At 37.0% G+C, this 22,123-nt stretch overlaps 2 protein-coding genes across 2 annotated transcripts; one reads left to right on the top strand and one right to left on the bottom strand.

The window, feature by feature from the left end:
- Window positions 1-411: 411 nt before the first annotated feature.
- Window positions 412-19,377, top strand: LOC112553454 (piwi-like protein 1). Its single transcript, XM_025220678.1, has 21 exons — window positions 412-566; window positions 1,691-1,811; window positions 2,407-2,593; window positions 2,784-2,838; window positions 3,364-3,590; window positions 4,032-4,224; window positions 4,725-4,843; window positions 7,851-7,931; window positions 8,919-9,032; window positions 9,515-9,703; window positions 9,886-9,961; window positions 11,730-11,831; window positions 11,962-12,102; window positions 12,821-13,126; window positions 14,201-14,296; window positions 14,393-14,509; window positions 14,790-14,984; window positions 15,125-15,313; window positions 17,256-17,326; window positions 17,948-18,125; window positions 18,643-19,377. The coding sequence occupies exons 6-21, from the start codon at window positions 4,129-4,131 to the stop codon at window positions 18,727-18,729; spliced, it is 2,157 nt and encodes a 718-aa protein (XP_025076463.1). The 5' UTR covers window positions 412-566; window positions 1,691-1,811; window positions 2,407-2,593; window positions 2,784-2,838; window positions 3,364-3,590; window positions 4,032-4,128; the 3' UTR covers window positions 18,730-19,377.
- On the bottom strand, window positions 19,167-21,668 carry LOC112553481 (bis(5'-nucleosyl)-tetraphosphatase [asymmetrical]-like). Its single transcript, XM_025220726.1, has 2 exons — window positions 21,513-21,668; window positions 19,167-21,073 (listed from the first exon to the last, which is right to left on the bottom strand). Exons 1-2 carry the CDS (start codon window positions 21,628-21,630, stop codon window positions 20,760-20,762), a joined length of 432 nt encoding a protein of 143 aa, XP_025076511.1. The 5' UTR covers window positions 21,631-21,668; the 3' UTR covers window positions 19,167-20,759.
- Window positions 21,669-22,123: the final 455 nt, after the last annotated feature.

The raw sequence follows: 22,123 nt of genomic DNA, 5'->3' as shown, positions 1-22,123 counted from the left end.
GTATGACATAAGCTGTAACACATAATGCTGATAACCCTAACCCTGAATGTGGATTGTGGAATAAAGTCTACCATTCTCTGGTGAATATTTAATCTTTTACAGAATAATAAACATTCAGGTTTGAATCTCTCAAACAAATGATATCCTGGCACTTTTCCACTCACATAAAATGTGTTGTAAAAGTAGGGAGCAGAGAAACCTCTCCCATTAACCAGTGTCAGTAAAATTACATTTTAAAGATGTTTTTCAAGCACCAGACTCCAACAACCGCGTGTTCCATTCGGTCAATTACATCGTTTCGTCTGCAACTGTGCCTTTGTTTCTATCGTGAAAGGTAGTGGGATGCAGAACTTAAACGTCGATCATAACTCGCTGTTGCTTCAGCATTCATACCACGAACCAATATCTCTATATCCGTCCATGTCTACGCCGACAGTGCCAAGGGAAATCACTCTTTACATCATCCGGGAATCTTAACAGCCTTGGTTGTTTTGATTCAGTCACAAAACCACATGGGAGAAAACTTTCATACGAAGAATAAATCCGCGTTCAAAATAGCACACGTGGTGAGTTATCTTTTAGAGCATACATTTTAATATGTGTTCAGTGCTTCCTGGATACTGTCATTGTAAATGAAGCATATACTAATACTTGTGGATAGGTTTTTAGGTGTGAACGATAATTTGCGCTGCCTTATGATAGATTTTACCTACATCACTTGTTTTGGAGATATATTCAATTGGGAAGAAAGGTGAACATCGGTATCGGTGCCTTCCGGAAGAAGGATGGTTTTCTGGTTATGAAAATGCAGACACGTTTAATGAGTTTTTTCCTAGAGGTTTTACATAGAAATATCAGGGGAGATTTTTAAATAGACGTAAGAGTAACACCCTTACAAGCCATTCCACAAAAAAATAAAAAAAAAAAAAAAAAAAAACCCAGCAACAACAAAACATTGAGGAACTCAAACAATTACAGATCGCAAGGTTCAGATTTTATATCCCCAACGATTTTAAAGTAGTTGAGTGTCGAGCTATCTGTTCTATTGTGTTCATTAATTAATGTCACTGGAAGTAGGGGACTTGACAGAAGGTAATAGCATTGTTTAAGAAAGGACTGAAGTAGGATCCTGGTGATTGTAGACTAGTAAGTGTGCAAGGTTTTGGAGAGATTGGTCTAGAAAATATTTTGTCAATAATGAAATGTATGCAGAATATCAACATGGTTCTAGGTAAAATATGTGTGATGCAATTACTTGAAGTCATAGAAGACATAACTTCATTATTAGATATGAGAAGATGAATGGAATTCCAGGGAGGTATTTTAGGACAATTATTGTTTAGTGTGTTTGCAAATTATTTATCAGACATGTTGTTCATTACTTGTAAGTTGTTTGCCAATGATAGAAAGATCTATGATAAAATAGAAAACAATGAGTACAAAAACGTGCTATTAAGTTAGTTTTAGAATGTAAAGATATGTATTGCTTTGATAGGTATTAATACTCTACTCTGTACAGGAAAGAATCAGGGGGACCTTATCCAAATGTTCTAGATTTTTTCACGGATGCAATGATATTGATATGCCTGTATTTTTCTTACCACCACAAACTAATGTTACTAGAAATTCAAATGGAAAAGTATAGTATTCATCCAGCATTAGTATAACAGTGATTGTGTTGCACTTGCAGAACCCCATCCTGTCCATCATAATCTGGCTTAGAAATGGCCTCTCAGGGACTCTCAGGCAGTGGCTTCGGAAGAGGTGGTCGGGGTCTTGCTATATTAGAAGCCTTGAAAAAAGATCCACAGGTACAGTATAATCATAGCTTTACATGTACAAATATGCAATGATCTAGAATGGCATTTTCTTATTTCTGTTATGATAAAGAATCTTTCATAACAGAAAAAAAAGGAAATTTCAATGTGTCATGTGATAACTAGTAATAGGGCTATAGTTTGGGTACCGCACTTCTGCCCTATCCACGATCCATCATCATCATGATCATCAGTTACAAGTACTGTATTTGCATATAAGATGATAAAACTTTTTATTAAGTGCTACAAGTTGATACCTTATACTTGAATTAATGTAGATATTTTCTGGTATTGCTCAAGTTTTATGTCATGATAAAATATTTACAAATATTTTCTTTGTTATTGCAAGTATAGAACCTCAGCATTAATTCTGTTATTTAGGCTTGAAAAGTAAGGTAAAAATAGTTTACCCTGAATATCACTCGAGGTACCTTTATTTGATTTCAGATGCAACATTAAGCAGAAGTAACACTAGGTATTTTTCTATAAAATTTCAACCCTGAGTAATGCTCAGGTAAAAAAAGAAACTTAAAAATTAACATTTCTTTTATGCAACAGATAATTTGAGAGAGAAAAGTTCTAATTGCAGATTAGTCGGGCAGGTTCAGCACAAGGAACCAGCCTGGGTCATGGTTTAGGACTGGGACGAGGAGCTGCTTTGCAACTGCAAGAACAATCTCTGCTACAGCATAATGCTGTGCCTAGGGAACATGTAGATGTTGGATTGGATTCTGTCCCTGGAAACAGGCGTGCAAGTTTTGCTGATCAAAATACCGGTAAACAGAATTTTTATGTTTTGTGGCTAAGTTAAATACATCTTTAGCAAGAAAAATAAAACTTTTATGTCATTGCTGGATTTGCATTCATTTTAAGTGCTTTGATGGGCTAAATTTAAATGTTTCATCACAAACACACACTCATGATAAAAAGGAGAGTTTTCTTATGCTTATTTTTTTGGTTTTGCAGGCATACAACCAATGGGTAGAGGAAACTTAGCAGGAATGCTTGCAATGATGAAATGGTAATAAAGTTAATCCAGTACTGTTTTTAAAGAGGTTGCACATTATTCCTTGGGTTTTTTTCATTAGATTCATAAAACCTAAATCTAAATAAAAGTGTAAAAGGAAAAAGTCTTGGAGCAGTTAAAAATAGTAAGCTCTGTTGATGATTGGGTGTAATAGTTTTGCTTATAAAGACATTAATATTTTTAAATTTGTGATACAGGTATTCCAACAGTCTGCCTTTGATGCTTCAGTGCTGTGTGTGGCTGAAGGCATTTTTCAACAATCAGCTGTTATTTCTTAATGAGTTTATTAGTTTAATCCTTGTTACTTCTTGAGGAGCATTGGGCCACAACATATTTTTCTTAATGAACAGCATGACTATAGATGTAAATATTTGCTATTTATTGTTTCAGAAATAACAACTTAAGTGTACATTTATTTATATTCATAGTACTGTTCATGGGTTGAAAAGGTTGTGACTATTTGACTTTTATATTTATTGGATTTGGTACTGGAAAATCTATATATGATCATGATTGCAGTGCTGAGCAACCATCATTGGGCCGAGGGTCATCGCTGGCAAACATGATAGGCTCCAAGCAGTCACTGGGACGTGGAGCTATCGATTCTACCATATCTTCTCCAGTTGAATGTGTTGATAACACAGTTAGGACCCAGGAATTGTCTTTGCCTGTTGCAGCAGCAAGCACAAACATGAAAGCCAACAATCGCAAGCCAACAATCAGCCGCCCAGGATCAGGCGTAAACCGTAAGTGACCTTTTGATTTAAAAGTTTTTGTCAAGAAAATGCTAAATGTATTGTAAATTATCTAGGGGTAGAGAAATAGAAAGAATGTGCATATGATGAGTGCACTCATGAACTTTAGAAGGGTGAGCTCCCTTAACAAGATTGCTCTGTTTTGCTTCAGAAGCTAGAGGCATACTGAGTGCAGCTAATGCTTTTAGTAAATTAGTCCAAACTTCTAATTAACAAATTGTAACTGCTGCATGAGAACTGACTGTTACTTGTAAATGATAAATCATTTCTTCTTAGTTTAATAATAATGATTCTGAGTTTTAACAATTATTTGTTTCTATGTTATGGTCAAAATGTGGGTGACATTTCTAAATGCAGAGGCGCTGACAGTTGAAAATATTTTTAGGAAGCATGCCGAAATGTGAATTTCTTTTAACTTTCTCTTTATTTTAGCCTGAGGCTTGCCTCCAACTACATAAAACTCAGGGTAAAGAGCAGCTTCATCTATCAGTATTCAGTTGCCTTTCAGCCACCTTGTGAAAGCAAAGCCATGCGGTGTGGACTACTGGGTGAACACAAAGATATTTTTAATATCAGACTGTTTGATGGAAGCATATTGTATATGCCCACCAAACTCCCAAATGAGGTACAATTTTTGTTGCTGGTGGTATTGCACTCAGTATTCTTATGCATGCACACACGCATACACAAATGTGCATTTATGCTGATGTCAGACAACATTGTTGTTATCTCAAAAAGAAATTAGTAGACAGGCAAAAATGATACATTGCATTGGTTACAATTACTTTTTAAGGCAGAAGGGAAGAAAACATTCTTGTAAAATATACTTTCATTCTTTTTTTAATCAGGAAGAAGGCCTAAGATGATGCATAGGACCATGATCTTAAATTTGAATGCATTTTACTTTTGCAGAATTGTGTGTTGGTAAGTGATGATACTCTTCTTGAATACACAATTCCCTAATGCATATTTTAAATGTTGCTCTACTTACAAAGGAGTGGTGTTATTATTTGTCTAGTACTATCTGGCATGTACATGCAAGTGCTTCCAATCTTGGAGACTTGCACATTATGGAGCTTTTAATGGGATGTGTGCATTCCTTGGAAATCTTATTTTATTTTTCAGGAGACTGTTTTATTCTCCACACGGAAAACAGATGGAAAAAAAATTAAACTAATTGTAAAGTTTACCAAACAATTACCTTCTGAGCAGTGTCCACATCTCTACAATATTTTACTTCGCAGGTATTATTTGTGACTTGTTTCTTCTTTGCCGACAGATTTAAAAAAGTAGACCTTAAAAATTTCTTTTATACAGATATCAGTCACTTCCTGTGGTGCTCCCACGCACTAACTTTTCTCATACAGGGTAGCATTTCAGAAGAACACACACTATGCATAAATAAACAAGTAAGAGAAGAAACTGTTGATACCTTTAGTAATAATTCTACTATGGATTAGTTGGAAAAAAAGTAAACCAATCAGGTATTTTGTTATATTTGAAAGTAGGCAATAATTCAGCTCCACCAATTGGTGCAACTTGTAGTGATGTGGTGGCTTGTGTGCCTTGTCAGTCCACAGAGCTATATCAGCAGGAGCCTTGTGCTCCTGGCAGGTCTAATCAAGCCGAACAGGTCTGTTAGGGTAGAGGCCAGACTAAAATGTTGCACCCTGGCATTCCAGGTAGGGGTTTTGCTTTGGGCTAATGACCCACTCATGTAAAAAAAAAAAAAAAGGCTGTTACAGAAATGGCAACAGTACCACAACAGGGGCCTAGTCAGGAAGATTCCTTTCTAGAAGAGCTTATGATGCGTCTGATGAAAGCCTTAGGGAAGCCAGCTCGCTGACCATTTTTTGACGACCAAGGCAAGAACCAGGATAGGGACCTGGAACATCAGAACCCGGTACAAAGTGCATCAGCTCAAGTGGCAAGCAAAATGAGAAAATACAACATCAGGGTTCTCGGGTTATGCTAAACCAGTGAAATGGAATTGACCAGACCAGACTAACATCAGGAGAAACCATTATTTACTCTGGCCACAAAGACCTGGACCACGATCATACCCAGGGAGTAGCACTGTTGATGTCAATAGAGGCAACAAAGGCGATGATAGCCTGGGCACCAGTCTCACCATGGCTCATGTCAGCAAGATTCAACACTAAAGGAAGGAAGATCACTATCATCCAATGCTAGGCACCAACAAATGCAGCAGATGAAGAGGAAAAAGAAGACTTCTACAGCTCTTTGCGATCTCTGTTTGACCGCACAACAAAAAGAGATCTGAAGATCATTATGGGAAACCTAAATGCCAAAGTAGTGGCAGTCTTCAAGATTAAGCTGAAGTCCTTCACTGATCCAGCAGGCATACCACACAAGTTAATATCAGTTCCTCAAGAACAAGGAAACAAGGGAGATTTATAACTGTGAAATCAAGAATAAGTATGAGACCCTTTCAGGACTGACAGAAGAATCAGTGGAAGAAAAGTGGTCAACACTCAAGAGCATTTGGAAAACAACCTGTACAGATATTTTAGGGTAGAGGAAAAGAAAACACAAGGAATGGATGACTCCAGAGACCTGGGTAGATTGAAAGGGACTGAAACAGAAGCTCAACCAGTGTCAAGACCAGCAAAAGAAGGAAGGTCTCAGAGCTGAATATTTGGAAGCCAACTGCCAAGCGAAGATGTCTGTCAGGGAGGACAAGAGACGCTTCACCCATGAACTGAAAGAAGAAGCAGAGACATCAGCTATACAGGGAAACATGAAGCAACTATATGAAATAACATGAACTCTGTCAGGCAGGAACATTAACCCAAACAAGCCAGGGAAAAACAAAGACAGCAAGAGCACAACAAGCGACAAAGAGACTGCTGGACAGAACACTTTGAAGAGATCATACCTCATCCACCATTAGACACCATCAGCAACTGAACAACTTCATGTCAACACCAGCCCTTCCACTAAGAAAGAAATTATCAAAGATATCAAAAGCATGAAAAGTGACAAAGCAGCAGGCTCAAATGACATACCCCCCAGAAGCACAAAAGGCAGACCCAGAAACAACAGCAAAACTTTTACAGCCCCTCCTGCACAAGATCTGGGAACAAGAGCTAGTACCATCAGACTTGAAACTAGGCCACCTGGTCTAGTTATCAAAGAAATGAGACCTCTCCAAGTGCAACAATGGGTGGGATGATCATGCTGCTTTTCATCCCCAGCAAAGTCCTGATAAGGGTAATACTAGAGAGACTGAAGAAGGCACTAGACAAGAGACAGACCAGAACAAGCAGGGTTTCACCAGGATAGTTCATGTTCAAATGGGCTGGTAGGACACACTTTGTGCAAACCAGCTGACACCATTGCCGGGCAGGCACTTGACTGAAGCCCTCAGGGAATAAGGAGAATTGGGAGACCAAAGCAGACTTGGAAAAGAACAGTAGAAAGCAAGGCAAAGGATGTTGGAACCATCTGAGGGGTGCTGCCCAAAACTGGGTCTGCTGGTGAGGTGTTGTTGCAGCCCTATGCTTCTTGAGGAGTAACAAGGAATAAACTAAGCTAAAACATAATTCAGTTGATAAAGCACCAAGTTTGTGATGGTTTCTGGTTTGTCAATTCAATATGGATGAGCACTCCATCAACCAAAAATGACAAGTAATACAGATTTAAATTTTAATGTATATTCTAATAATATATATGGTCAAAATGTTCAGTCATGGGCGTGCTATGCAAAGTGAATGAGTTAAAAACTAAAATAATTTACTTGCATAGTGCAATTTCCTGCCCATAGAGATGACTCAGTGTGCTCAAAGAGGTTTTGAGATAAATTAACAGTCGCGAGTCAGATATAAAGATAGATCAGTTGTGTCTAACCTTTTCTCGCTCAAGGACCACACTGGACATGATTTAAAATCTTATGGGCCAGAACATGGCGGTTTTTCTGAACATGATATTAAAAATGAAATTATGTTGTGTCTGGTTAAAATGAGCAGGGTATAGGTTGGGCACCCCAGAGATAGATGATCATGTCTGCTGAAACTACTGTTGACGCAAGAAATTCTTGGGAGTTAGGGGTATAAAACAGCTGTAAATAGACATCTTACTGTGTTGAGCAGAGAAAAATGACACTATAGAAAAAAATGAGTATCCTTTATACTGATTGCATTATATGTTCATTGTTAGTTTGGTATCTTGAGTATGATGATGTATGAGGAGCTGTTTTAAAAAAAAAAATCATTTTTCTCTAACATGTAGGGTCATGCACATTCTGCAAATGTGTCAAGTGGGGAGATACTATTACAACCCCAGCACTCCAAGTAATGTCCCTGCACATAAGTAAGTATCTGTTTTACTAATTATTTCATATTATAAATGGTTAAAAACAAAAGCCAGAAACACCTCGTGTTGGTTTATTTGATAATAAAAAATTGGATCCATTCATCCAAAGTAGATGACATGTACCCCTCTACACAAAAGTGCACTGATATTAATAGTGCATTACATTGCACACAATTGTATTTCAGTAATTATGGTACTAATCACTACTGCTTTTTCTGGCTTTAGCGAGATATCTTTTTTTTTAACCGACAAATATTCTTTGGCCTTTTAATAACTTGCTTTACAAATTTTTTTTTGCTTTGTTAGTAGCTTTCCATCTTTGATCTTCACCTGTTTGTTCCCCTGTAGCAAGTGCAAATATATAATTGAAAACACTTTCCAACGAAATAAAAAACAAAACAAAACTGCCAGTTGCATCTTTCTGTCATGCAGAGTAGATGACTTAAGATTGCAACTTTTTGCTTTTGTTTCCTTGTTTTTAAAGTTTAATTTTGTTAGTACATTTGTTAATTTATATATTTAAGAGATCTCTGATATTTAGCTTTTAAATTGTCTTAAAATTGGGCTGTTATTGCACTGTGGTTAAGTGTGATCTGATTAAACAAAACTTGCACACAGTTATCTGTATTAATGAACTGCTTGAACGACAGGAAATGCACTAAGAATTAGTGACATCGCCATGAAGCTAAATGGAGGCAGTAACTTCTATAATATTAACATAAATTTTGAACATAAAGTCTGTATGTTAAATCCTTACATAACATACAGTGTCAAGAATGAGTTGACTGACCCGAAGATATGAAACTGTTTACATTTTCATGTACATATAAATGTGTCAGTTTCTTTTGTACACGTAAGAGTTTTTCTATCATCTGTTTTCATGATAGGGTAATAGCATTTTGTTTTAACTGCTAAGAGAATTTAACAAGTAGTAATGGGATATTTTCATTGAAAATCTTAAAACATTGTCCTGAATTCTTTCAGGTTGGAAGTTTGGCCAGGTTACATCTCTGCTATCAAAGAGCATGAAGGTGGACTGTTCCTGATGTTAGATTCTTCTCACAGAGTCTTACGCACTGAGACAGTTTTGGATATGATGTAAGAATAGACAATCTTCTGACATACCATTTAGCACAGGTTATATGAGAACATGTTATTTTTTCATATTTATTCTAGAAAGTTCAGGTTTTGGACCTGTCTAAACTCACAAGTTCAAGTCTTTCAATTTTTACATATCAAACTGTCAAATTGTTTTAAGCAGGTTAGACTAAAAGCTAAAAGTTTTGTTTGGCTGTGTTTTCACTGTATCATTGATTCATAAGCTGTGCTGCATGTTCTGCTAGCAGAATGCTTGAACGCTATAAAGGCATGGTATATAAACAAGGCATTTAGCTCAAAATCGTGTATTTTATATAGTAATAAATAATTATATAACTTCCTTCAGGAAATGGCCATGAAATTGTGTCAAAGTTTTATTCTGGTATTTTGTAGATGAGTCTCAGAGACTCAATTCACACAAATTGTCCATGTTAAATAACAATCAACAGACTTGAGCTTATTATTATTATTTTTTTTAATAGGAGCAAACTGGCCCAGGAAAAGCCCAGTTCTTTTCAGGATGATGTGATCAAAAATTTACTCGGATGTATTGTGCTCACAAGATACAACAACAAGACCTACAGAATAGATGACATTGAGTGGGATAAGAATCCATCTGACACGTTTGAAACAAGCTCAGGCAAAAGTGTAACTTTCCAAGAGTACTATTGGTACGTGATAACTTACTTAAATTTTTTTTTTGTTTGGCAACGGTAACTTGCCAACAATGATATTCATGTTTTGCAGCATAAATTTTTAAAGAATTTCTTTAACTGCATCTTTAAAAAGTGCATTTTGAAAAAGTTTGAGTGTCTTTTCTATGTTGCTAAATCTTTAGCCTCATCTCTTCCAGGACACATTATGGCAAGAAAGTAGATGGAAATCAGCCCCTTTTAATACACAGGCCTAAAGCAAGGAAAGTTGGAGGGGTAATTTTAAGAGAAAATATGTTTTTCTGAGCAATTATGCATTTGCATCTAAGTGAAAATGCTTATTTGTGCACAAGTGTTGTCAGTATTTGTGTATTTAAGTCAGCTTATGTATTCATAGTTCATGATCTGGTTTGAGGATCTTAAACCAAACTTGTATTTTAAAGCTTCTGTTAATGGACACCTCAGATATGCAGTTGTAGGGAAATAATGTTTAAACGATTAGTACATAAGCCATTGGTGAATACATGTTGGAATGTGTTTTTTTTTTTCCTTCAATATTTGCTAAAACTTTATTATTAATCAGGTGATTGACAGGAACAAATGCTTACATATCCAGAGTATAGCATCTAAAAGGGACAGTTTCTTCCTTGGCATACAGGCGTTGCCGATTTGGGAAAGAGTTGCATGTATAGATAAACAGAGAGACATAATGCAGGGCTGTCTGTAATGACATTTTCTTATACAATACATAGAAAACATGAAATACTACCACATAAAACAACATAAAAAGGGAAAAACAAGTCTCTGGTAATGTACACAAAATCTTTCATCAGCCTCTCATCATACTCTACCCTATGCAGAAAGAAGCAGCTAACTGTAGAAACATAGGCTATGTTAGTCCCTAACCCTATAGTTGTAACTTACACAAACAAAGATAGCTTTTTTTAACAACACATGTAATCATACTTAGAAAGATTTATATACACAAATACGCAAGCCATATACCATACATGATGACATACTAACAAATATGGCAATCCGTCTAATACAGTGATTCTTAACCTTGTTTGAGGTACCGAACCCACCAGTTTCATATGCACATTCACCGAACCCTTCTTTAGTGTCATCACAAATTTACATAATCAGTCGGGTATGTCTTGACCTCCGTGGCGAAGGCTCCGCCAAACCCCTGAGACCGACTCACCGAACCCCTAGGGTTCGAAAGACCCCCGGTTAAGAACCACTGGTCTAATATGATGTAGGCAATTACAGATAGTGCCGCTATTTAAGAAGTCAGGAATGTGTTATTTTTGGTTTAGTGCTGCATACCTTCACACAAACTCCAGAAAGTACAAAACTTGGCTTTATATCTAATGCTTAGAGCTAGGAAACAAGACCACACCACTCGTTTCCTTGATATTCTGCACTGGCCACCCATCCGTCCTCACATTCAGTACAAACTGTCTGTGCTGTGATTTAATTTCTTTGCTGACTCCTGCCCTGACTATTTCTCTAAACCTCCCTTATGTCCCGGCTAGATGAATCCACTCTTTGACTGACGACCATCTCCTAACTATTCCATCACTAGAAAAACAACATGATATCATAGAAATTTAGTTACTGGGCAGCGAACAATGGAACTCTCTCCCTAAGCATATCCGCCACCTGCCCATTATTGAATCCTTTAATAGTGCACTGAAAATGCACTTCTTCCTGAAACATTACTCCTAACACCAGTTCCCACAATGCTATTTCTACTTCCCTGATTATCAACCTGTTTCTAAATCACTCTCCAGTCATTGTTACTTGATTCCTCTTTGTGTTTTCTGTATTCATCTATATCATTGGTGCTGTTGTTTATCCTCCCATTGTTCATGTTATTTGTTCTTCTGTCCTTTGTATGTTGCCCATATCTTAGTCTTGTTCTTAAGCACTAAGAGCATGGTCCTTAGAAGTGAGTATGCGCTATACAAATTTTGCATTTATTATTATTTATTAAAGAGCTTATTATAAAAAAAATTTTTGTGGTCAATGTTATTCACAGGCTACTATACAACCAAGGACAGAGGTGATCTGCTTGATTCCTGAGCTGTGTTATCTCACAGGACTCACAGATGACATGAGAAAGAATTACAGTGTTATGAAGGTTAGCAAGGAATAAACATTTTCATACTGTTGCTTCTGTCTCTGCAGAGCCATAGATTTGTCATTAGGTTTATGCCCTATTCAGCCTTAATGACCTGAGTTTGCATTAAGATTTTTCTACTTGTTTTCAGGATCTGGCCGCTCACACGAGAGTGACACCAACTCAGAGGCTTGAGACAATGAAGAAATTCATTGATAGTATCAACAAAAACGATACAGCACGCACACAGCTAGAAGAGTGGGGACTGATGTTAGACACATCGGCCATAGCTGTAAGTCTGTTGTAATGGGAAACTCAATTCTTGTTGCTGCCCATCCCCATAATTGACCATTTGACCAGTAGTGTTTAAATATTCATACCTATTAACCTACAATAGTGACAACCACCTGTGGCACACCGTTTTAAAGAGCATTTCTTTAACATTACTTCGGATAAATTTTAAATAAATATAGTTTTGTTTTCTTGTACTAAATTCAAATGAAAGGTGGTAGTGGTATGGTACTAAGAGCTCAAATCAGGAAGTAGATCAAAAAGTAGAAATTAACAAAAACATATTTTATTTAGAACATACATTAGAATTTAAATATGACTATTTCCTTGCCATTTTCGGTTTTTGGAGTACAAATCCATGTCAAATTGAGAAAGTGCCAATCATCACAAACATGGCGTCTTATCAACTTGATCATTGCATGCTTTCAAATATAACAAAATACTTGATTATTTGACTCCTGCCCCTCCCTCAGCTTTCTAAGGGAAGTAATCCATTGTAGAGCAATTCCTAAATGTACCAACAGTTTTTCCCCATAATTTATGCTTAGCGTGACCTGATTTTTGTGTCTACTAACGAAAAGTTTCTACACATGGATGTGATATGTGTAAAATTAGTGGTTAAAATCTTGTAAACTTGGTTTAAGAAATGCAAGTCATCTGTTGTCATATTATAATTTTTAATTATTTTTTAATAATATTTTGAACTTCTAACCCCTTAGGTGGATGGACGACAGTTAAATATTGAAACAATCACCATGGGCAGCAATGCAAAGTTTTCTGCAGGACCAAGAGCAGAGTGGTCTCGTGAGATGTCCAACTGTCAGCTGATCTCAACTGTTGACCTTAATCACTGGCTTATCCTGTACATACAGCGAAATTTATCAGAAGTCAACAGCCTTTTGCTGGAAGTGTCTCGTGTAACTCCACTCATGGGAATGAGTGTTCAGCAACCAATCCGAGTTGTCCTGAATGATGACAAGACAGACACTCTTATCAGAAGCCTCCGCCAAAATGTCAATCCCAAAGTAAGTGGAATAATTTTCAAGATTTAAAGACCGAAGTTAATAGGCCTGGCTAAAAGTTCTGTGAAAGGCATGAAATTTTATTTTGAAAAAAAGTTAACAATTTTGTACAGTTAAATTTCTTTCCTTGAGTGCTGTACCAGATGACATAAATATATGGAGATCACCCTACAATATACATGCACAGGATTATCTTCTTTGTCATGATATAGCCTTAGTTTGTTGGCTTGGTGTAAAACACCAATGCCCCCCCACTCCACACACACAATAGATACCTCAATTCTCATTTCTGATTGGCCAGAAGTAACCAATAAAATGATCAACCAGCTCACCCTGTGTCCTTTAGCAGGGAGGCTGGAGGAGACTAGTTGTCATGCCATCTAGCACAGTGATTCTCAAAGCATTTCGGACCGTGGACCACTTTACTTTAACTTTTTAAGTAAAAAATATGTTGGACCACTAAGGCCTTGTGCATCTCTTTGACATCAAATACACTGGCACATAAACTAATCAATGTTGGGAGTAGGAAAATTTGCATTCCAATGAAGCAACAGGAAACCAGTGATTGTAAAGGGAATTAGAAGTGTGCAATCAAGTGGTCAAACATCTGAAGTGCACTTTGAAAATTCAATCTGTTGCATGGACATGCGCTGCCTCTCTTCAAGCTGTAGTGATCTAACACCCGCTTTGGCTTGCTGGCAAGGGACAAAACATTTCTGGCTTTTTAGCCTTAGCTTTAACAGAATAATGCATGCTCTCCTGATGTGGTTTTTCTCTTCCCATCTGCATCCATTTGTCCTTGGACAAAGAGTATGGCACACAGTATAGACAGCGAGCAACAGAGTTGGGAGATTTTCCACACCATAAGCAACATAAAGGTTATTTATGCCATTGCCAAACCACCATAAAGCAATAATACTATTATATAGCCAGGCATAGAACTAGGGGCGAAACTCACTAGCTATGCAAGAAGAGATTGGTGGGGAGGGGGGAATGAGTTGGTTGATTTTTTTTTCCTGTTTTAGTATTGCAAACATCTACTTATTCAGAAATGTGAAAGGAATATACTTTTTGCAGATACAACTTGTGATGGTGGTCTTTCCAACATCCCGTGATGATAAATACAATGCTGTGAAGAAATACACTTTTGTAGACTGCCCAGTCCCCTCACAGGTATGTCATTTTATTGACAAGTTTTTTCCAGTCATGATGATTTATAACTGGAAAGACTCAAAAACTAATGCATATTTTAATTTTCAAACATTTCAGGTCATTCTGAGTAATACTTTGAGGAAAAAAGACAAGTTGAAGAGTGTGGTACAGAAGATCATGTTTCAGGTTAATGTCAAGCTTGGTGGAGTACTTTGGGCTGTCAAAATCCCATTGGTGAGCATATTTTTTTAGCATCTGGTTTTGCTTACCTTTTACAGCAACTGCAAATAATAATTTTTGAAACAGGCCTTGGAAGGACTGGGAAATGCTGTCAATCTTTCATAATAGTCCAGTCTCCATGAAGGATTTTACATTAAAAAATTATTTGTGTGAGATAAGTATAACTAAGCTCTTTCAGTTCTTTTTTTTTTTTCCAAGAAATTTGGTAAAAGTGAAAACTATTGAAACCATTGTAGCTGACTTCTAGCCAGAGTTACTTGTGCAATCTTGGCAGGAACGCCTCATGGTTATTGGCATCGACACATTTCATGATGCTGCTCATGGTCGTCGCTCTATCGGAGGTTTTGTCTCCAACATCGACCCAGACTGCACTCGGTGGTTTAGCCGTGTATGCATCCAAATGAAGTCTGAAGAGTTGCTGTCTGGTTTGTCAGTGTGTGTAACCGCAGCAATCAGGAAATACTATGAGGTCAGTATTGTGTTTGAAGCAATATCCAACACTATGTTCTAGAAATTTTAGGATTTAAACTGGGTTTTAAAACCTTTCAGTCTCTTTTTGTTGGGAAGAAATTTAATATTAAATTTTGACAGTTTTATGATTTCTTTCAGGTGAACCATTTCTTACCAGAAAAGATTGTAGTTTATCGGGATGGTGTTGGTGATGGTCAGCTGCCAATGGTGTCAGATTATGAGGTACAACAAATTGAGTCATGCTTTGCGAAGTTTGGAGCAGACTACTTTCCAAAGACGACTGTAATTGTTGTACAGAAGCGAATCAACACCAGAATATTTTTAAGGGTATACCATTTTTGTTGGCAAGTCATTTCAGTATTTGATAATATCTAATCATAGGAGAGTAACTGTACAGTTATTTTTTTATTTTATTCAGACTAATTAAATGAGACTATAACAATAATGCTATCAGTTTTGTCACTTAGCATCTTCATTAAATTGCTATATCTTTTCAGCATGCGTTAAGAAGTAGTAAAGCAATATTCATATCATTTGTTGCAAAGACGGGATTTAAGGAGGGAAAGCTGGACACCATTGACCACTCTCTGCTCCTTCATAGACTACACACCCTCTATGGGATTTCTGGACCTGCACTAGCATGGTTCAACTCCTATCTCACTGATTGGACTCATACTGTGTTTGTTGATGGCCAAACATCTCATCCTGCTGCACTTTCTTGTGACATCCCTCAAAGCTCAGTACTCAGCCCAGTTCTGTTTATTCTGTACATGAAACCGCTGTCATCTTGCATTCAATCTCACAACATTTCTCATCAGTTATATGCTGATGATACGCAGTTGTACTGCTCCACTCCACCGGCTGTCTCACTCTGCTACCAGCATCATAGAAGTCTGTGTTAATGAAGTCAAAGACTGGATAGTGTCAAACTTGAATTCAGTGATGATAAAATGGAAGCCCTCCTATTTTCGAGAAGAAATCCATCTTCACTTATTTGTCCACCAAGTCACATCAAGGTGGGCAAAACCAACATCACCTTTGCGTCCTCCATCGGGAATCTGGGATTCATTGTCACTGCAGACACGACGCTTGCTAAACAAGTTACAGCTGTCAGTCTGCCTATTATGAATTACTCAAGATTTAGCATCATCCGTCACATTCTATGAGCGCTACCAACACTCTTTTCTATGCGTTTGTTTTATCCAGACCTGATTACTGCAACTCCTTGCTTGCTGGCTGTCTTGAATACCTTCTTCACAAACTCCAGAAAGTACACAACTCCGCTGCACATCTGGTGCTTAAAGCCAGGAAATGGGACCACGGCACCCCTCTCCGTTTTCTACACTGGCTTCTCATCTTTTCTCACATCCAGTTACAATATGTCCGTGCTGTTTTAATTTCTTTGCAGGCACCTGCCCTGATTATTTCTCTGAACTGCTTTTACCTTATGTCCCAGCTAGACAACTCTGCTTCTCGTCTGATGATCGTCTCCTTATTCTTCCTGTCACCAAAACAACAGCATGTGGCTACAGGATTTTTGGTTATTGTGCAGCAAAACAATGGAACTTTCTCCCTTTCCATTATCCACCACCTACCCATTATTGAATCCTTTAAATGTGCACTGAACATGCACCTCTTCCGTAAACATTACTCTTAACAATCTTTCCCATAATGCTAGTCCTTTTTCACACCCTTCCTTTTGCAATATCATGCTACTCTCAGCTCTTGTTCTTTGGTTCCTCTTTGTCTTTTCTGTATTTGATTTTATTCTTCGTTTAGTATGTTTATTTATTTTTTTATAGCTCATATGTTATTTTTTGTTGTTTTTTTTTTTCCTGTTCTTCGTACGCTGTTCATGTTTCGTTCTTGCTTTTAAGTGCTAAGAGCATACTCCTTAGGAGTGAATGTGCGCTTTACAAATTTTGCATTTATTATTATTATGCCAGGACCAAGTATCATTTAAATTGTTCAGATTTTAAAGTTCTTCGATTTTCATTTTTTTTAAATTGAAAAATATGTCTACCAGTCCAGTGCTCGGTCATTAATAGTAAAATCTTAATTTTGGTGCTCCATCAAAAGCTTTAGTCTGGCTTAACTCAGAATTAATGATTTTGTGATGTTTGGTTGTGACTTTAAAGAGGCGATTTTCATAGTCAATTTCAGTATTGCAGAGTGAATATCTGTATGGCCAGAAAGTAGTATTTTCATGTGACCAAACACTTAGATGTTATATATTTGTACACTTTTCCATTGATCTAATACATTTCAGGAAAATGACAGAAAATTGGAAAACCCACCTTCAGGCACTGTTCTAGACCATACTGTTACCAAACGTGACATGTGAGTAGAGTAAGAACTACAGATTTATCATGCTTCAAGTTTAATATTAATTAAACTTATTTGCTGAGCACACAAAAAATTAAACATTTCTCCATTTTCAATATATTGCATTAACACATTAGGCCCTGCATGCAACTATAGTCATTATTTAGCCTTTTGGCAAAAGGAGTCAATAATGCAGTAAATCACCACCATCCAGCATGTTAAAAAAAAATGTCTAGAGAATCAAAACATGTTACTTCTTCATGTGTAGTCCATATTTTTCATATCTTTCATATCATAAACGTGTGAAAGGACTGCATTTCTTATGTATTTTTTCATTGAAATTAAAACTTGTGCATTTGCATAGGAAACACGGGAAAATTAATGCATCATGTGCATGGAAAGATGAGAATAGTTGAGATTGAAACTGGTTGGTGATAAAATCATTTTAAAATAAGAGATAGAGGCAGTAAAGTGTAAAGAAAGACCATCATTCTTTGTGCTTTAGTCAATGTGGAACATCCTTAAGCTCAAGCAGTGATTCCTTTTGATACCCTTTTCTCCTATATTTTTGTGCAACATCACAAAACAAATGGGCCAGATGTATTTTGGAGTATTTTGGAAATTTTATTTCACCAGGTACGACTTTTTCCTGGTATCTCAGCATGTGCGGCAGGGAACTGTATCCCCAACTCATTACATTGTCCTTCATGACAACATAGGACTTCCACCAGAGAGAAATCAAGCTCTTGCTTACAAGATGACTCATCTATATTATAACTGGCCAGGCACTGTCAGAGTACCAGCACCATGTCTGGTGAGTTGCAGATGTTTTACAGCCCTATACTGAGCATAATGAGATCCTGACAGATACATTTAAATATGATAGAGATATCGGCATTTCAACTATGGTCACACTAGGGTCTGTATAGGTCACGAAAAACTTGAAAAGTCAGTATATTTTGGAAAATGATTTTCAGACCCTCGAAAATTCAGTATTTGAAGCATTTCACGAAAAATGGGGGGGGGGGGTTGTCAGAAAATTTTCTAAAAAAATTTTTATTTTGCTTATTTATGGAAATATAAATTTAAGTGAATGTTGTGTATGTTTTGAGCCATTAGTCAACACATGGATAAGGAATAGTTTCCCCTAAGATTATTCTAGGATCTGGCAGGATTCCTGCAAAATTTTGTTCAAAGGGCAGAAAGTTTACAAGAGCGCACATTGAGACATTTGGGTAATGTTTAAAGTTGAAAAAAAAAGACCTGAAGGGGTGTCATGAGGCTGAGACTATAAACACTCTGAAGTTTTTGCTTGATGTTTCATGTTTCAGTATGCCCACAAACTTTCATATTTGGTGGGGCAGTCCTTACATAAAGCACCATCAGAAGAGTTGTGTGATAGACTGTTTTTCCTGTAAAACAGATACCCAGGTGGGTGCAGTGAAAGAAAAACATTCTGTAAAACTGACCTGTTTCTCAATACTGGTAGTACTCCAAGATGGCAAAAGTATTTTGCTATGCCAGTTATTGACTTCACAGTACTTTTAGAACATTTAAACATTTTAATGTGATTTTTTTTTTGTCTGAAGAGGATCATGGGGTGGAAGAGGAAGAGTTTTTTTTTATGAGTGAGAGTGGGTAAATGAGAATGAATGAAAGTTTGTGCAATACTGCATGGTTTATAAAAGACGATATTGCTATTTTCACTGATTAGTAGAATGTTTAGTCTTATTATGTAGAGTTACTATCACAAAATATCTTTTAGTTTTGAGACCTCTTATGCTTTGACCATGCTGCCATCTTTAATAAACTCAGTTATAAATGTTACCAAGGTATTTAGATGCCAGCTTAAAGATTTCAGTGGGGTATTCAACATTTTATTTCATTGTTGTTTTAATGTGCATTTTATATTTCATTTTTTCAATATTTTTTTGGTCCATTATATGGTCTGTTGGAGGGGATGACAAGTGCACCAGCTGAGTACCTTCACTTTGTTTTTGATCTTTCATTTCTTTCATTCAACGGGGTTTTTTTCATTTAAAATGGCAATAAACAAATTAACAAGATTTGTTCATTGTTTCCTATTTAATTATATCTCACATTGGTCCATTGGCACTGCATAGTCAGTTGATAAATATAAACTGATCATTGTTTAAGCAGGTAGTTTTGAATAACAGATAATAATAACCAGGAGACTTGTAGAGAATAGTTCCTTGGGTCAAAGCTAAGCTCAGTGTGTTTTACAAATGAAGACTAATTTAAGACAAGGTAAAAGTGAGAAAATCTACAATACACATAATAATAGGTCAGTTCCAACTATCACACACATAAAATCAGTGGTACTTGTGTAGAGGTCAGCTCCGACCAAAATACACAAATGCATGTGCAGGCATGTCTCCACATACAAATGAAAAGTGTGGGCAACAGTTTTTAAAAAATGTGAAAAAGAGCTTCTGAAAGTATACAACACGTTTTCAAAATGTGTGGTACATAGTGTGACAAAGATTACACAGACATTCCATAGCACAGGAAAGGTCCTGCTCACCAAAACACTTCACATCTTCAAAATGCTGAGAATGTGGTGATCAGAGGAAAAGTAATGGTGTTGAATGGGCGTAATTCTGTTGGAATACCTGAGACATTGTGAGGAAAAAAAACTTTGACACAAACTGTCTGTCCACAAAGAACAATAGAAAGCGAGGCAAAGGACATCGGAACCACATGGGCCCAACCGAAAGGGGCTGCCCAAAACCTAGTCCGCTGGCGAGGTGTTGTTGCAGCCCAATGTTCCTCGAGGAGTAACAAGGACTAAATTAAACTAGTCTGTACACAGCAAACACTTACACAAGCAGCCAGTGCAATGTCTTAGGATGGCATAGAAGCCATGCTTTCTTACACTCAGAACATGAGCAGCAGAATTTTGAAGCACCCACTAAGATTGATAGGAAAGGTGTTGGATAAGACAGGTACACGAACTAATACTTCCAGTTGCATCACCTCAGAGAAGCGACTTTACAAAACTAAACACAGCACTAAAGTCAATCAACAAACATACAAAATTCTAGAAATGATGGCAGTGCTTCATAAGAGTACTAAAGCCAATCGACAAACATACAAAATTCTAGAAATGATGGCAATGTTTCATAAGCCATCTACTTGGAGATGTAGTGATAACTTCTGTTGTACATAAAGAGGATAAAAATATATTTTCTTGTCAATTAAAGAAAAAAAATTGTCATAATAAAATAGCAATTCTTCAGAAGCATTAGGACAGTGGTTCTTAACAACAGTTTGATCGAACCCTAGGGGTTCGGTGAGTCGGTCTCTGGGATTCGGCGGAGCCTCCGCCACGGAGGTCAAGACATACCCACAATTCGTGATGACACTAAAGAAGGGTTCGATGAATGTGCATATGAAACTTGTGGGTTCGGTACCTCAAACCACTGCATTAGGACAAGTTTTTTATAAATTCCTCTGCTTCTCTGAGGGCCTTTTGCATATTATTAAATTGCAAAAGCCTGCATGCTTCATCCAGAGAAAGCCACTTATAGTCTGTGTGCTCTTCAGATAGTGTGACACAAGTCTTGGGATCAGTAAGTTCTGAGAGCCAGTAAACTACTTTCTTCGGCTTCCCACGTACCTCATAATGAAGAACAGATCTGAAATTTTCAAAAATTGTAAAATTTTCTTTCTTTAAACCAGCTTCTTCTTCAGTCTCCCTTAATGCTGTCTCAAATTCTGACTCACCAGGATCAACATGACCTGAAAAATACAAGAAAAGACAATAAATCGGTGTTTTCTTGTTAAAACGTATGTATATTTTTGAGGTCATAAGGTAACCGGTAAAGGAATTAGTGATGGTGGAAGTTCTGGTTCGCAATATCTACCAAGGATACCTCTTCAATTAAAGTATATCAATTAAAGTACAGCAATTTCAAAATAATTTACTGATAAAAATTTAATGTATATGAAAAAGCAGACGTCAGATTGTGAGTTATAAACGTGAACATGATTTACAGCAGTCTTCCGCATAGCAGTTGAAAATATTTTTAATTAACTGTTGCAATTACAAATATATTGAGCAAATTTTCAAAAAAGGTAACCTAAAAGTTGCACACGTAATCGCTGACCCTTGTTCTATAACACTAGTTACGTCATCTACTGCCCGACAGTAATTACATGATAATAGTTACATCTTTACCTTTTGGCGTCCCCCAGTGTCCTCCGTATTTGTGTTTCATTACTAAATATTCAATTTGTTGACCTAGCCGTCGAAATACAATGAAACCTGCTGCTACCACCATATCTTTGGCTGCCATGTTGTTGACATCAAGGGAGATCAGTGCGTCGGCAACATAACATTTTCATCGGCGATAATTTCCTGGCTGCAAAGGTTTTAGAATAGGATCTTAGAGACAGACTTCACAATACTTCTTTTTTCGTATTCTGGTGTTGCTCCCCTCTTCTGGCTCATCGCACAATATTTCCATAAAGTTTAATAAATATCCAGGTGATTCGTTAAAGTGTTATAATATTTGGTGTAAATTTTAAATTTACATATCGGTAGTGTATTCAAACATTTCACTCCATCATGGGAGAGCTATAATTTTCCTTTGTTACTACCGTGGTGCTTGAAAGATTTTTCCGTCTTATTTTCGGGCTTTAGTTCGGTCTGTACAATGGTGTGTCACAAAGAAGTGCATGATTATCAGTGGCATAATTTATTTCATCCCGTAATTGCGCATGGTACTAATGGAGCTTAGCAGGTTAGCAGGGCATGTTTTGCGCCCGCATGAGGTCCCTCGGCTAACA

Source organism: Pomacea canaliculata, linkage group LG1 (genome assembly GCF_003073045.1).
Source record: "Pomacea canaliculata isolate SZHN2017 linkage group LG1, ASM307304v1, whole genome shotgun sequence".
Taxonomy (NCBI): Eukaryota; Metazoa; Mollusca; class Gastropoda; order Architaenioglossa; family Ampullariidae; genus Pomacea; species Pomacea canaliculata.
The sequence above is the reverse complement of the archived record's forward strand: the minus strand, read 5'-3'. Positions and strand labels throughout refer to the sequence as shown.